The 18,419-nt window shown below is 32.9% G+C and overlaps 1 protein-coding gene across 1 annotated transcript; it reads left to right on the top strand.

Moving 5' to 3' along the window:
• Positions 1–10,990: 10,990 nt before the first annotated feature.
• LOC115977153 lies at positions 10,991–12,395 on the top strand. Its single transcript, XM_031098840.1, has one exon. It carries the CDS (start codon positions 11,107–11,109, stop codon positions 11,761–11,763), a length of 657 nt encoding a protein of 218 aa, XP_030954700.1. The 5' UTR covers positions 10,991–11,106; the 3' UTR covers positions 11,764–12,395.
• The last annotated feature ends 6,024 nt before the right edge of the window (positions 12,396–18,419 follow it).

The following is an 18,419-nucleotide window of genomic DNA, read 5'->3' as shown; positions in this document are numbered from 1 at the left end:
AATCTAACGGAGGATAAGGATGAGAAAGTTGTTAATTCAATTAATGTTGAAAGTTTATATATTTTACTTTTAAGAACATATTTGGCAATGTACTTAACATTTGAATTCTCTAAATTCAATAATAGACAATGAAATGAGTAAACAGTATTCATGAGCATTTACATCAATCTATATAAAATGATATAAGAGCCAAATTTTGCACGATCAATCTAAAAAATACCCACGTTAGCTTATGTATTATTGTACAAAATGGAATCCTAGACGTCTTTTTATACAGATTTGTTTACATATTTAATTTACTTATCCAAAAAAAAAAAAAAAAATATATATATATATAATAATAACCATGCAAATATAGATGATTATTGTTTATATACAATTTTTTTTAATATATATATAGAAAAATTATAAATTAAAAAATTGCATGAATCAATGCGTAACGTGATTCTTCTATTTCATTGTTAAGATCTATTTCACAATTAATTTTAAATTGTGCTACATATAAAATATCTTGAATTTGCCAATATTTAACCTCTAACTTAAATACATTTGAATCTAAAGTTCTAAACTATCATTTTCTGCTTCTCACCTTCTCCAACCAAAAACAACAAGAACTACAACTACCCTGTACTTCATCCGCAAAGTGTCAACCTGCCACATGTGTGGCTGGTAATGTTAATGGCAATTAACAAATTGTGTGGTCAGTACAATAGTGCCCACTGCCCCCCAGCCCACAAACTAAGCATGATGTTTCCTGTCCTTGTTTTCTCTTCACGATTTTCCACAACTAAATATACAACCACTTGTTAGGTTCTTGGGAGTTGAGAGTATTGGGATCTAACTAATTGCCCTCTAAACAATACTATAATATAATGTATAGGCAGTTAGGAAAGAAGACTCCAAAATTAAGTTCCAACCTATGTCCTTAATTTATTCCAATACTTAAATCAAATCATTCTAAAAATACAAAATTCAAACCAAATGTTTCACTCTTGTGTGGAAATCTAAGTATTCCTTAGTTCTATAGGTCTTAACTGGTAAAAGTTTTTCATAATTGAATAAGAGATCCACAATTTAATTTTATCTATATCAAAAACTGATTAATATATTAATTTAATAAAAAAAATAAAAACCCTTTACTTTTTATTCCATGAACCCCATACAATACGACTATTATTGATCTATTGAATGCTTTTAATGGTCTAGAAATAGTTGGACCAGCTTTAAACTTATTTGTGTTTTTACTTTTTACTTTTTACCTACCCTAATTTATTCTTTTTCCCAATACCAACAAATGTATAATAACCTCTTCTTTTTTTTCTTTTTTTTTTCCTCTCTCTCTTTTACTTTTCATGACTGAGTTTGGTTTTGAGTAAAAGAGAAGGAAATATTGGAATCAATGACCTCGATTTCTTACCAATTTTTTTTATCTCTTAGGAATGGTTTGCAACAACTTCAACTAACTCTAGTTTAAGATATTCATGTCCCATCATAAAGTTTGTAATGTGTCGCTATTTCGTTCCAAAAGCTTATCATCCTTAGTTCTATAGGTTCTTGGGAGTTGAGAGTATTGGGATCTAACTAATTGCCCTCTAAACAATACTATAATATTATGTATAGGCAGTTAGGAAAGAAGACTCCAAAATTAAGTTCCAACTTAAGTCTTTAAGAGCATTCACATCAGTTCTTCTAAATTTTTCGTCTATTTTACACGAAAAAACCTACTTTTTCTATTTTACACTACCACCTATATAAAACACCCACATCAATTCTTCTATTTTACAAGATATTTTAATAAAATAATCACCTTTCTCATTTTTTTATTATTTTGCTCAACTGCCTATCCCTATACGCGCTCTCACTCTCTCTTTTTATTCATTTTTCCAAAACTGAAAGACCTCTCTCTCTATTCAGCAAAAAAATCAGAAAGACCTCTCTCTCTCTCTCTCTCTCTCTCTCTCTCTCTTTCTTTTCTCCCTTCTCTCTCCCAAAAACGACGGACCCAGATTACTTCCTCACCGGTCCTTTCTTCACCTGCCAATCCAGATTCTTTCTTCACCGGCTACCCAGATCCTTTCCTCACCGGCCGATCCTTTCTTCATCGGCCGATCCTTTCTTCACTGGCTACCCAGATCCTTTTTTTCTAAAAACTACCAACCTAGATCACTTCTTCACTGGGTCCTTTCTTCACCGGCCGATCCAAATCCTTTCTTCACCGGCCGATCCAGATCCTTTCTTCATCGGCCGATCTACGAACCAAGCTCCGGCGACGCAGATCCTTTCTTCACCGGCCGATCCGCGAACCAAGCTCCGGCGACGCAGATCCTTTCTTCACCGGCCGATCCGCGAACCAAGCTCCGGCGACGCAGATCCTTTCTTCACCGGCCGATCCGCGAACCAAGCTCCGGCGACGCAGATCCTTTCTTCACCGGCCAATCCACGAACCAAGCTCCAGTGACCCACATCGTTTCTTCACCGGCGACCCATATCACTCTGTTGGTTTGTCTGTGTGGGTTTGTTTGTGTGTGAGTGTGTTTCTGTGTTGATTTATTTGTGTGGATGTATTTGTGTGCATCTGAGGAAAACAAGATGAGCAGCTGAGGTTGTTGTGCACAGAGAAGAGAGAGAAAAATTGGTGCGAACGGAAATTAGTAAAATAATGTATACACATGCTACAGTGCCCGTGTAAATTTACACGGGTACTGTAGCTCGTTGAAAATTATACATGAGTTTACAAAAACTGATGTAGTGTATCCAAGAGCTGATGTGAATGCTCTAATTTAATCCAATACTTAAATCAAATCATTCTAAAAATACAAAATTCAAATCAAATGTTTCACTCTTGTGTGGAAATCTAAGTATTCCTTAGTCCTATAGGTCTTAATCAGTAAAAGTTTTCCATAATTGAATAAGAGATCCGTAATTTAATTTTACCTATACCAAAAACTGATTGATGTCTTAGTTTAATAAAATAAAATAAAATAAAAACTCTTTAGTTTTTATTCCATTAACCCCATACTATACTACTATTGTTGATCTATTGAATTGTTTTAATGGTCTAGAAATAGTTGGACCAGCTTTAAACTTATTTGTGTTTTTACTTTTTACTTTTTACCTGCCCTAATTTATTCTTTTTCCCAATACCAACTAATGTATAATAACCTCTTCTTTTTTTCTTTTTCTTTTTCTTTTTCCTTTTTTTTCCTCTCACTCTTTTACTTTTCATGACTGAGTTTGGTTTTGAGTAAAAGAGAAAGGAAATATTGGAATCAATGACCTCGATTTCTTACTAATTTTTTTATCTCTTAGGAATGGTTTGCAACAACTTCAACTAACTCTAGTTTAAGATATTCATATCCCATCATAAAGTTTGTAATGTGTCGCTATTTCGTTCCAAAAGCTTATCATCCTCAATCGCCAAAAAAGAGAAAAAGGCTCACCATCCATCCTATTTTTGAAACCGATGTAGCATCAAATTTCCAATATGGCGGGGACCAAACAAAATATCAAAACAAGCATTAAACCGAGCGGAAAAAAAAGCTATTAATTGTGGATTGCAATTGCGCTTAAGGTAGGTAAGTTAGCAAAAGATATATTTGCTAACTTGCCCTGAGGTATATTATATGTAATTGAATTGGATTTGTCCATAAAAGAAATTACTTATAGAGAAAAGTAACCTTACTTACACGAGATCTCGCCTTAGTTGATTTGTATCATTGAATAAAACTGTATAACGTTCACTCAATAATAATTGTTTCTAAATCTCTTATTCAAATAATAAAACAACTTTATCAATAGTTGGAACTAATTGAAACCCCACTTCTTTCTTTCTTTCTTTTTCTTCACATGTTGTGTTCTTATTTATCAAAATAAATTCTCCTCTTTTGTCACTTTAGCTAGCCAAGGAATCTAAACTGAAAAAGTTGCGTATCTTCTAATGGGGTACGCATATAATGTGAAAATATTATAAGAAATTTCGTAACAAATAGACGAAAAGAAAAGACTTGAAAGGAAACCATTTCATTGCTTGAAGTGATCGTGTCATAACGCATGATCTTTTTCACTGGCTCCTCCATTAGTTAACCAATTCATTAGATTTAATTTTATTTTAATATAATAATAAAAAACTACTAAAAGAGAATAATTTCAGCTTTTGAAATTATTGCTTTCCACCATTAATAATTGACAAGCACAAGCTGCACAAAAACAATGAAGGGAAAGAGAAATTTATTAATTAGAAATAAATTTTATGATCTGTTGCCGCCAACATTAAAACCGAAAGCTTCGTGGCATTGTGGGTACATTTCAGAAACCTAACACGTTTTTTGGGTCCTAATAAAGATTTCGTTATAACAAAATTAGGACAAGGTTCATGTTTGTTTCATAAAAATAAAAAAGGTTCATGTTTGTTGACACAATGACACGCCAGTTTGTCATGGGTACACTGGCCTACCACGTATGTGCTACGTGTCGATTTGTTTTGTAGTCTCTACAATATTAAAAAAAGTGGCAGATTAGTGAGAAGATTTTAGAATCTTCCACAGTGCATTGCCGGGTAGAGGCCTAGTGCTTTAGTTTAAGCCCGCACTATTGACTCCTTTGACAAGGCTGCTTTGCTTGCAAAAGCTACTTCATCCACAACTATGACCATATCTATCCCAAATTTTTTATTTTTTATTTTTAGATAAGATGGTATTTTAATCTCTAACGTCTATTTTATTATTGTTTTATTCATCTTTAAGTTAACGTACTAATCAATTTATAACTGTTTTCAAAATCTTATTCAAAACCAATAAAATGAGATACAGTTTTTTGAAAACTATATTTAGAAAATATTAGGGTTTATTTAGTAAGAGTATTTAAATATTTTTTTTTAAATTCATAAAATAGTGGGTCTTAAACTTGAATTTATTATTTGGCTAATATTTTCTTAATATAGTTTTCAAAAAACTGTATCCTATTTTCCTAGTTTAGAACAAGATTTTGAAAATGGCTAAGTTAATGTTTTCAGGATACAGAAAAATGGCTAAGTGGGTGTTTTCAGGATACGGAAAATGTTTTTAATGACATAGTTGTAAATAAATTGAAAACAGTGGACCCTACATATTTGTCCAAACTCTTTTATCTCTTAAATTAAGGAATTTATATTTATCACAAAAAGAATTCCCACACTTCAAATTTAAAACTTATTATTAAAAAAAAAAAAGTATATGATGAGCTCTATTCCCTTATCATTATCCACACAAAAAAAAAAATTTTAATAAAAAATTAATCTACAAATTCTACACGTTACTTTATGTAAATATTTTTTTAATAAAAAATATAAAAAATATAAATGGTCTTCCAAACAATTACTTTTATTTATTTTTAGTATTTAAAAATTGTTCTTAAAAGTGAGATCCAAATATGTAAAATATAAAAATTATTATCTAAAAACTAGTTTCAAGTTCAATTTTTTGAAAAAAAAAAATTATACTGTTTGAAAACAAAAACTTAAATCCTTCTACCAATCAGGCTCTTAATTAAACAATAAATTCATGTTTGAGGCCTACCATTTTATGAATTGCAAGAAAAAAAAAATATTTAAATACTCTTACCAAACAGACTCTTATCCTTCCCAACTTTAAATAAGTTTAGGCTCGCTACCTTCACAAATTAACAAAGTCCCAACATTATAGATCATATCCACCACATGATTTGAGGAATAAAGTTCATGACTATGAAGATTATATTATTGATTTTAAAAGTAATTTATATGAATATAAATAATTAATATCATCATAAAAAATAAAAATAAAAATAGTATACGAAGACATTTCCTCTATTTGTGAAAATGACATTTTAATTTATTGTGAGTGGGTTGATGATCCTTGGTCAAATGGATATATACATTTGAAGTTTTTTTAAAAAACCTTCTCCCCTCTCCTCATGTATGTGTGTTAAAAATACTTAGTATTCTTAAAAAAAAAAAAATCCAAATAATTAGGTCTGTTTGGTAAGAGTATTTAAATATAGTTTTTTGTTTTGAAATCCATAAAATGGTGAGTCCCACACTTGAATTTATTGTTTCACTAATATTTTCTAAATATAATTTTCAAAAAATTGTATCATATTTTCCTAGTTTAGAACAGGATTTTAAAAATGACTAAGTGGGTGTTTTCAAGATACAGAAAATATTTTTAATGACATAGTTGTAAATAAATTGAAAACAATGGACCCCACATATTTGTCCAAACTCTTTTATTTCTTAAATTAAGGAGCTTATCTTTATCATAAAGTACATGATGAGCTCTATTCCCTTATCATTATCTACAAAATAAATAAATAATCTAGAAATTCTACACGTTACTTTATGTAAATATTTTTTTAATAAAAAATAGCAAAAATAGAAATGATCTCCCAAACAATTATTTTTTGTTTTTAGTATTTGAAAATCATTTTTAAAAGTGGAAGCCAAACACGTAAAATATAAAAATTATTATCTGAAAACTAGTTTCAAGTTCAATTTTTTGAAAATTGTTTTTATACTATTTGAAAACAAAAACATAAATCCTCCTACCAATCAGGCCCTTAACCAAATAATAAATTCATGTGTGGGACCCACCATTTTATGAATTATAAAAAAAAAAAACAATATTTAAATACTTTTATCAAACAGACCCTAATTATTTAACTATATGAGTATGTGAGTTTTAGTTGAAGATTTCACTCAAATAAAAACAAATGTAATATAGTGATTTTAAAAAGATGTATTTTATATAATATGTAAATGATATTCCAAACTCCCCCGGTCTTTGTCCAGATTATATTTCACTCTCTACCCATTACTTTCAAAATCACTTAGACAAATAGTGTTGCGTATTGAATCCAAGATCTTCGGATTTACGTTACGTGTCACGTCAATAAGTTCACCACCCAATTATTCCATGGAGCAAAAAATCATATTCATATATAACCATTTCAAATATACATATTAATAAAATAAAAATATATCATAAATTTATATATATATATATATATATAAATTGGCTTTTCATACTCTACTCAAGTTATCTCTAACCAGTTTCTCCAAAAAAAAAAAAAAAGTTATCTCTAACCAAATGAACCTAGATAAAAAAATAAAGCTCTCTCTCTCTCTCTCTTAAATCAAATGTACTCTAAAATTTGAAAGTTTGAAAAAGGCAAATGAATCTAACTATACCTATGCAGATAATAGTTTATGAAATCCTTAGCAAAGGAACAATACTAAAATTAGCTCCAAAGAATCTACCACCCTCTGCCTCCGCCACATGCCCACGTCCATGTGAATCCATAGTGACAATTACACGTGTCTCATTATACAAATTATAAAATTACTTAAAATTATTACCACTACTAGGCGAGGCCGTTCTGTTCTGTTCTGTTCTGAGCCACACGATTAGTAAATTCTTAAAAAGTAGTAAATAGAAAAGAAAAAACAACTGGTACGTGGAATCTAAGGAGCGTGTGTCTGTTGTAACGGGATACAACGTACGTGGCAGAACGGCAGAGACCGTTTTTTTAGTATCCCGAAAAAAGCTGTCAGATAGCTCAACACTCTCTTTAGAATTTGTCGTTTTATTTATACTATGTTATTCCTACTATCAGCTGCTGCCCACAGCTTTCTTTTAAAAAAATTGGATTTGGATCAGAACACAGAAATCTTAACTAGCTTCTCTAGTTTTCAACTAACCCAACTTGCGCTCTGGTTTGGTTAGGTTACGTTAAATTATAAACATAGTACGCGCCAAAAACACTGAATATTTATGTTATTTGAATTTTGCAATTATGCCCCTATGCTTTGGGCATTTGTAAACTGTTTTTTTTTCTTTCTTTCTTTTTTTAGTGCATGTTCTTGCATTAATTAGATGCTTTGTATTTCTTCTGCGCTTTTTATGGTTATTACATTAATAGCTTTGCCATTCATTTTGTCTAGATTCAATGTAGGAAAAAGAAAAAAAATGCTTTGATTACTTTTATTTTTATTTTTAATCTTCCCTTATTTTAATAAATTATTACATACATTGTATGAAAGTATTAGAATCTTTGAATCACTATCTAAAGTAATTTGAATCTTCAAGTATAAATGAAGAAAGAAACGCTTTGAAAGGTAATAAAAAAAACAATTATTAGAATCTTATTTTGATACAAAATATAATGATAAAATTATTGTTTTTGTTTCTTTCTTTACAAGTTTTATTAATAATAATACACATACATACACGTTTATATTATTATTTTTAAAATAAAAATCACAATCAAGTTAGCACGTTTATATTCCAAATATCTTGTGAAAGAGGATAATGATCCTTAATAAATAAGTTTTTTTTTTTTTTTTTTTTAAACTCCATGAAAATTATTAAACTTTTTTTTTTTTTTTTTTTTTTGCGAAGACGAAAACAAGCTAGTTGATACCCATACAATTGCATTCATTCCACCATTAAACTTTGGTATATTCTATGGCCATGTTAGAATCTAATGTCACATTCCATTCACTTTTAAATTTCATTAATTTTGTTTACCACTAATCCTTATTGATTCAAATCTTCTAGATTTCTTAGGGTAATCTACCAAATAGATTTCCTTAAATCTTAACTATTCTTTAGTGATTTAATGGTCTAGATTTTGCCATTCTGCTAACTAACAATATTTTGATTCTTAACTAACATGGTAGAATCTCGACTCTTAAATCATTAAAAAATTGTTAGGATTTAAAGAAATTTATTGGTAGAGTACCCTATAAAATCTAGAGGATCTAAATCCTATTATTAAATGTTATCAACCTAGCTTTAAGAAGTAACCATAATTATTCAGTAAAAAAAAAAAAAAAGTAACCATAATTACAGTCAAATTAATGAATCAAATTTTGGAAATAAATTTATTTATTTAAAAAAAATAAATTGGTACTCTTTTTTATTTATAGATAAAATATTATTTAAATATATGTTATTTGTTCTTTTATAATTTTTTTCTACCAACAGGAGTAAACTAATTAATTAATTAATTCATTTATAGGAGAGATTCAATTTAAACTTTTATGTTCACAAGAGATATATGAAACTCACCTTAATTATAAAGAGAATAAACAAGCTTCAATGCAATACACATAATATTTTTCAATAAAGTATTCTCAAAAAGTATTGTAGGGTCATGATTTGGGGCCCAAGCCCAAAAGGTATGGAGTCTTAGTCTAATGAGCCAAAAACAATGAATCTGTAGAGATGGAGTTAAAGAACAAAGTCCCAGTGAATTGGACAACGGCTAGTATTAATCTAAATGACAATCAAACACAAATAAAAGAAGTTGATGTCAATAGACTTTCAGTTCGAGGAGGCTAAATTATAGTATATTGATCACCGTCGGATACAAAAACAGTTTAAATTGCTACAGTGTTCTCTCTCAATTACTCTCCCATTAGCCACTTTCCCTGGCGCTCTGTGAGTTGCAGTAGCCAATGTGACACTGTTCAAAGGTCTTATCCTCATAAATGAGTCCAGTAAAGTAGCTGTTGCGCATTTAATGTGGTGGTGTTAACCTTCTCTTAAATATTTTTAGGTTCTCTTTCTTCTCTCATTCCCATGAAACACGTCTCTATCATTGAACCTTCTCAACAGGCCACTTTAATTGTTGGGTTATATATTTTGAACCATATTCACAAGTCCGAGGAATATGTACTCCTCGGACAACCACTCGTTTGCTCTCCACTTACAGGTCTCGATTTGAAAATGTCTCATCATTAGTAGTTTCTCTTCGGACTTGTCCATCCCCTTGGGCAAAGTCCCAAGGCCCAATACACGATCTTGGGTCCTTATCCCTACAAGTATATATATATATATATATATATAAATATTTGTCAATAAAATTTAGGTTAAAAATTATTTTCTAATATATCTTAGATTCAAGTCTTATCTCCCATTTTATTAAAAAAAAAAAAAACCTAATCTCCCATTTTCAATTTAGTTTTTTTTTTTTTTTAATATGATTTCAAATTTAGTTTTGATTAATGATAAATACTAACTGGCAAAATGAAGTTTCCTAATAAACAGGAAAAATACAAATATGACTTATGATATATAAAGTGCTAGCACACATACCCAATAGTAAATAGACTAGAATACTAGTGATATCATTGCAAATAAAAGCAAAATAAAGTATTAAAATATCCTGAATAAAAAAAATCACAAAAACTAAACCTATCGATCATTCTAAATTTCATTAATTTTGTTAATATATTTTACTACTAATAATTATTATTAAATTTTTAAAACCTAACTTTAAAAAGAAACCATACTTACAGTCATACTATGATGAATCAAATTTTGAAAATAAGTTTATCGAATTTTTTACACAAAAAAAAACCTTAATGGCGTTTTTTTTTTTTTTAGATTTCATATTATTTAAATGTATGATATTTTCTCTATTATGATAATTTTTTTTTTTTTACTATTAGGTCACAACACCAACTATTCCTTTGGGCAAGATTAAATTTAAGCTTTAACATAAAAACAAGTAATATTGTCAATGAACTATAAGGTTAAAAAACAATTTTGGTATTTTCAACAAAAATATATTATATTTAAATTTCAACTCCTATTAAAAATATATAAAAGTATTACATATATATTTATTTTTAAATTTATTGTTGATTAATGGTAAATAGTAAATACTAATTTCAAAGACAAGGAAAAACTATTGTATTAACTAATAGTGAGTAATGGCGAAAATGAAGCCGCTAATAAATTCGCAAAATACATACATGATAGTGATGATACATAACAAAAAAAAAAAAAGCATACATGCCCAAAAGTAAATATAGTAGAATCCTATCCCTAGGGGTATCATTGCAAATAACCGCGAAAAAGAATATTAAAATATCCTGAATGAAAAATATCGCGAAATATCGACAAGTCTCACACATTCCTCATCTTTTCCCTCCTTCAAAAACACTATAAATACATAGCTCGAGTGAAGCTAGGTTTGCCGAATTAGACAGCCAAACACGGCTTACAAAGAAATACAAATCCCTCTTCTCTCTTTTTCTCTCTCTCTAGAAACCCTCTCTCTCTCTCTCTCTCCTGATACAAAAAAATGGCGGTATCTACTAGAAAAACCTCGAGCGGACCAGTTATCCGGTCACCAACACCGGCCGGAAGATTCTCCGGCGGGTACTCTCGCTCACCGTCTTCCTCTTCCTCAGCCTTCGCTTATTCCACTTCAAGTTTCTCTTCCAGATCGACGACCTTCTTCAACAACCACCACCGCTCCGCCTCGCCGCCACGCGTCAACATGTACGGAGCCTCACCTACGTCGTCTCCTTCTGTGCGATTCTCCATCGACCACCACCGCTCGATCTCTCCCAACAGATCCATCTCCGTCTCCCCACGCGGCGGCGCGTCCGGCGCTGTCGGCAACCCCCACCACCACCAGCAGATCGTGAAGCGCACCCCCCCTCAGAAACGAACCTGTATGTGCTCTCCCACCACTCACCCTGGCTCCTTCCGCTGCAGCTTACACAAGGGCTTCGGTTCCCAGTCGCACTCACAGTCGGCTCCGCCGAACAGACTCAACGCTCGTAGATCGGCGATGACGAACTCCCTCGTCCGAATCGGCGGCGTGGAAGGCGATCTAGTGAAGCGAGCCCTTGCGGCCTTGATTCGACCCTCCTCCCACCAACAGCGGCGGCGCGCCGACTTTCGGCCGCGGCCGAGCCGGCTCTCGGCGATGACGAAAGCAGCCGATGAGTGATTTATGGTACGTTGACCGTTAAATCTCTTAGTTTGACTGTTATCTTACGGTAACGGTGACGACGACGGAGGCGTCAGAGACTTCTAAAGCTGCTTCAGGTTACGAAGTGGTCTGATTAAGAAGAGCTTGGCGACTCGGAAAGCAGCGGAATTGGATTGAGTATTTTTTTGGTGTAATCCGGTGACCGAAATTTCCATATATACCCCCCCTCTACCCTGTATATATAAAAATCATATATAATCTCTCTTATCAGAGCCTGCTACTGATACTGAAGGACCCTAATTCATTTCATCAACATTAATTTTCCAACTAAACCAACTCTATAATTTGAGACTTAAAACTGACTTAACTAACTAATTAATTCCATTCAGATTTCAGACTCAGATTCCTTTGCAGTGCAGTGCATTTTGAAATTGTGTGGTGTGGTTTTTTTGTGTCCTGTCAAGTGCTCGCCGTTATAATCGACGTGATGTTTGTCGTAAACTCCGTTGCACGTGTTCGTTACCATCTCTGCGTGGTATTTGCGTCTGTCGTTTGAGTTCATTGTACGTACCGTTAAGTTCGTCCGTGTTTTTGTTTCTCGGCAATGAGGTATATTTCTTTTTCTTTTTTATTATTTTTTATTTTGTTTATTTGTTTTGTTATTATTTGTTATTTGTTTTTGTATTTGCAGGGTTGAATTGGTTTGGAACTTGATGCGAAAGAGATGGAAATTTCGGTAAGGAAAATGAAATGAAAGAGATTGAAAATGAAATGAAATGAAATTTGAAATTAAAGAAAGGACTACAGCTGGAGTCCCCTTAGAGGGAGAGAGGAAATGGACTAATTATGGAAATTAATAATGACTGAGAAATAATGGAAATTTTATTAAGGGAAACAACTACTACCGGAGTACTGGACCCCTTGGGACAGATGGCACTAATTATGATTTACTTAATGTCAATTAACAACTAAAATTGGATTTTTGAAATTTAAAAAATAAAAATAAATTATTGTAAAGAGGTAATAATGAACTTCTGTAACTATCACCACCTATAAATCAAATAAATATAAAGAGTGGTTAATTCCGAATATAATGTAAATTATACATGGAATTACGAATTAGTTTTAGCTGATAAGCATGGAATTACTAATTTATAGTTCTAAAGTAATAGTTGTGAAAGTTGAAATAAAATATTTGAGAGTGCTTAACCGACTTAAACAATCTTATCACTTACTAATAGACATGAAAGTCTTCCTCTCAATTACGCTGGGGTGACTAAAACAATTGTTAGATATATGTTTGTTCTATAATGAATGGATATCATCATCATCTAATTGGTCGTTGAAAACCTGAATAATTTCTTGTCACATATTTTCAGATAGTTGAACAACCATCAAAATGATATTATATCTTGATGTCAATTAGGATCAATAATATATCATTAAAAAAAAACAAACCTTTCTTGAGATTGAAGATACTCTCTTAAAATTTATCTGAAATTATAATCAATCTCAAAATTAATCAAGAAAAGATTGTAGAAATGGAAAAATTATCTTTTGTTTCAACTTTCAAGTGCATGAGACAAAACTCTCATAGTTTGTGGACCTCACATATTATTAGGACACACGATTTGATAGAGCATTCGCATTCAGATTTTACATCCTATCTTATTTTATCATTCCAAAAAATTACTTTATCAATTATATAATACCAGTTTACAATACACTCAGTATCTCAACTTTTACTTTACAATATAACATATTAAATTAATATAAATTATACAATAAAATATATTTCATTCTCTCAAATTTTTGTCTCCCTTCCTCTCTTTCAACCAATGGTCAAGTACCACAGAGAAAACCCAATTCACCCATCTACACAGCAACCACCCTCTCAACTACACCACCTCCACATAGCAACCACCATGACACCAAACCCACCACAAATCCAGCAATTATCCAACCAAAAACCAACCACAAACCCATTAAAAAATAACCAAACAAACCCGGAACCACCAAGCCACCACCATGCCCACTGCCCTCTGCCCACCACCGCCACTGCCACCACCACGAACCCACATCAGTAACCACTACCACGGCAACCCCCACCTCCACCATCATCAATCACCACACCACCACCAAACCAACCCAAACCAACCAATCTAAATCCAAAATCTAAAGTCCAACCATGCGGAATCCACTACTCGATCAAAACCCACGAACCATGCCGATCTCCACTACTCGACGATCTTGACCCACTCGATCAACCACCGTGTTGATCTCGACCCACTTCGCTAGGACCATGCCGCCAAACTACCATCTCGACCCACTCCGCCGGACCCACGACCACGCCAAGAAAAATGGACCACTATGAGAGAGATGTGAGATCGAGAATGTTCTGGAGAGAGAGAAAGAAGATGAGACAATGTGAGGAAAGAGAAAGTGGCAGATATTTATAGGTGAGAAAAAAAATTATTATTTTGTTTTACAATGTTGCTACAATACCATCGTAAATTTACAATGGTACTGTAGTAGTATTGCAAATTTTTTTTGCAATTCTAAGCTTTTACAAGTTCGGGTGTTGGGTGGTTTTTGTGCTTTAAAACTAAATCTGTCCTACATATCCCATTTGGTAGTCCGGATGTGAATGCTTTTAATATCTCATTGCATACACACATGATACCTTCTTTAAGAAATGATATTTTTCTAAAATTTATAAAAAAATACTAATCCATCCCAAAATTGAATTACTAACTAGTTGTGAGTGGGCGTAGCCGTGTAGCCACACATACAAAAATTTTGAGCAATTGAATTATTATTCAAAGTTTGCTTTCCCTATTTAGCAAATTAGAGATTTCATTTAAAAAAAAAAAAAAATCAAAGTAAAAGTTCAACAAGTGTTCATCTCTAGTTTGTTTTCTATGAGTATGCGAGTATTTTCAGACTTCAGACTTTGGAAATTGGGGTATAAACACTAACAGTGTGCACCACCATCAAAGATTTGGTTTTTGTGTTTTCGATTTGTGGAGGAAAAGCAAAATGAGTGATTTGGGGCGAGGTAGGGATCTTAATGCTCAGGAAGATTGAAAAAAAGTGAAGAGGCGTTCTAAGTTGCTTGAAACAACCTTTATTTGAGGTTATGTTTTTTCAATTGCTATGGTTTCTTTATATTGATATCTCTTTGGGTAAGCAAAAAAGAGTTGGCGGAGAGAGTGGCAACCCTTACGTGCCTACGGCAACACGAAGGGAGATATACACCAGCATATTTACTAGTAGAGATCAGGGGAACTTGAATCCAAGACCAAAAGTCTTGGTGGCTCAAAGACTTGTGCTGCACTATCATGGCATACATTCACACAGCATGTTTTTTGATTTGTTTGGAACGCAAAATTTAAGTATGCTATAGATAATATACACTAGAGTAAATAAATAGATTGAATAATTAATAAAACTAATATCATTCAAATTCTCCAATTAATTAAGAAAATGCTAAAATTCGTGAATTTAGGTGATAAAAACCACTCTAAGATATTCCGCAAGTGGTATCTTTAGTCTCTTAAACTTCAACAACATTTGCAAAAGACGAAAAAGTGTCGAGAAATCGTCTCTATCCAACTAAAGGAGGCCCCATGGCCTATTCGTTTCAATTACAGCGTAGAAACCAACTTCCGGGAAGATAAGGTTGATGACGTTATGAAAGGGAAAGTTTCGACTTTAATTTGATTCTTCTCAACCTTCTTAATCTCACGCCATAAGTCAAACCAAAAAAGCTACTTAACGTCGGCCCAATATAAAGGGGAAGAAATAAAAAATTTCGTATAAGATAAATATTAGTATATGATAATTATTTATATTTAGTTTGATTAATTAATTAGAGTTCATAAAATTTGAAAAGATAATTATAAAAGATATATATTAAGTATCAATAAATATTAATAAAAAATAATTTAGGCATTGCAGCTCAATAGTACTACGCGCTCTTCCTTATGGGAATAATTAGAGTTTTGCTTTCCACCAATTGATGAAACTGTCAAATTGTTAAAAAAAAGTAATGAAAACGAAAGTTGATATATAGATGAGAAATGATATGTCTACAATATTTTTACAATAAATTCTAAGTAGTAAGTTGTTACTAGTTGTTATTGTTGGGGCAAAAAAGTAATTTTAGCGTTAATTTGAAATTTGAACCAATAACAACTAACCACCTGTGATTTGTTGTAAAAATGTTGTTAAAATATTATAGATGTAACATCTCTCTAAATAGATATAACTACTAGTATTTTTTTTTTTTTTTTTTGGTTAAGCCCATATAGTTGATTTAATTTATTTTAGATATTAAATAAAATCTAAACCTTTAGATTCAATCAAATCCCTTAGAGCATTAGCATTCGGAGATGGGAACCAGTTGATATTTTTCCCATCTAAAAACTTGTTTTATCTGTTATACCAACTCACTTTACAATTCACCTTATATCTCAATTTTTATTTTACATACAACCCAATAAAATAATATGAACTATCTAATAAAATACTAATAACAAATACTATTCTCTCTCTCTTTCTCTTCACCCACAACCACCACCACAAATATATCCAACTGGCAACCACCACACCCGCGATCAAAACTGGCCGCCTCTACCACAACCAAAACTAAACTTGACCGCCACCACAATCAATATCCATCCAAAAATCAATCCCGTAGCACCAAAATAAATAAATAAATAAATAAACCTTAAACTAAATCAATCCTAGAAATCTCAGAAATCCAAAAATCAATTTGAAGACCCACAACGTGGCTGGACCACAGCCTTAGAAATCCAAAAATCAATCCTAGAAATCTCAATCCTCACTGGTGAGAGAGGGAGGTGGAGGATAGAGTGGCAAGCAAAACTCATCAAACCCAAGACCCACGACGGCCACAGTAAGCAAAACCCATCAAACCGAAGACCAATGGCGGCCATGTCAAGCAAAACCCATGGCCACCCATAGCCCCATGACCCCATGGCCATTAGAAACCCACAACTTGATACTCGATCTGAAACCCATAACTCGATACTCAATATGAAATCCACAGCCATGCCGATCTGAAACCATGGCCATGTTTCAGGCCACCCAAAATCAATCTGAAACCACGACCACCTAAAGCAGATCTGGAGAGAGAAAGAAGTCTCATCGTCCAATCTGAAACCACAACCACGTTTCAGGCCACCCAAAGCCAATTTGAAACCACAGCCACCCAAAGCAGATCTTGAGAGAGAAAGAAGTCTCATCGTGAAAGGAAGAGAGGAAAGAGCGCGAGACAGAGGAGAAAAGATTGAGGAGAAAGGAGTCTGAAAGTGAGAGGAAGAAAGAGAGTGTGAGATTAAAAAATAAATTTTTCTTTACAAAATCATGAATAGTAAGGTTGCATATATGCAACCTTATTGTAGGGATGAAGGGCCTAGGAAGGTATATTGGACTGTGGGCCTTGTCCGAGGACATTTAGCTGTTCGAGGACGGTTAGACCTTAACAAAGACGTACAAATCAATAAGTTATGGAAGGATTTTGGTCATAAAGGTTTGGGAAAGTAGTCCAAGGAGAAATGCCTCCTCGGCTGAGTAGAGGTCAAAAGTTCAACCTGCCATCAAGAATAACACACCGGACAATTTTACTGGTAAGGATAAGCATCAAGAAAGAATAGAACAAAGGGAAGCTAAGAAATATCTAGGAGAAATCTGCTACCACTGTATTAATTACTCTGCAGCTAACTCCCTAGCCGCATTTATGTGGAGATGATACTTGAATAGTAATATTCAGTCTTACAGCTACCCCTAAAGACTTCAGGAAGGGATTGATGAGACAAGGATCAGAACTAGCAATTTGATCTACACGTGGAGGGCTAAGATTAAGTAAAGAAAGGGAATATAAAAAAGAAAGACCCTATTACAGAGAGGGATCAGATAATCTGAAGAATGGAGAAACACTTTACATTCAAGAACTGTAATTGTCCTTAAGTCTAAGAGAAATATATAAAAATTGCTTTCGTCAGACCTTGCCGAGGAGGAATTTCCTTGTCCAAAATCATTTATTCTTATTTTCTAGCATCGTTTAACCTGTTGTGATTGTTGTCCAACTCATTAAAGTTTAGTTCTTAGCCCACTCTTTACAAATTCATTGTATTGGGCTCTTTGGGCCTAAATCCTTTTACTTTCTGGGCTTGGGAACCAAATCGTGTCCTTACAAATGGCATTGTCTGTGGGAAAACTTGAGCTTTGGTGAGATCAACGTTTAGCCATGGTAGGCTCAGGTCCAAACCAAGAGTCCAAACTAAGAAGAATCTGTTGGTTCCCAACCTTAAGATTAGTTTCTCAACCTTGAACGTAGAAGGGACCGGGAAGTTAGTGTACATACTACTAACACTAGTAAGAGCCAGTCTTGAAGTGGGAGTCACGTGTCTCATGGAGAGAATACTAGGAACATTCAGCTAGAGATAGACCATTTACGAAGGAAATTACGTCGTAAGCAACGTAAAAGGACTCCTTTAAGTTCAAAGCCCTCTTCTAATAATGGTAGGGATGATAGCTACAGGCCAGGATCAAGGACTCCTCTCAGTGAGTCTTTTTCATGCGATGAGGATCGCCATTATAGGTGGAGAAGCAAGAGTCCATCTCATAAGGGCTTGGGTAATGATGCT

Source organism: Quercus lobata, chromosome 2, assembly GCF_001633185.2.
Source record: "Quercus lobata isolate SW786 chromosome 2, ValleyOak3.0 Primary Assembly, whole genome shotgun sequence".
Lineage (NCBI taxonomy): Eukaryota > Viridiplantae > Streptophyta > Magnoliopsida > Fagales > Fagaceae > Quercus > Quercus lobata.
The sequence above is the reverse complement of the archived record's forward strand: the minus strand, read 5'-3'. Positions and strand labels throughout refer to the sequence as shown.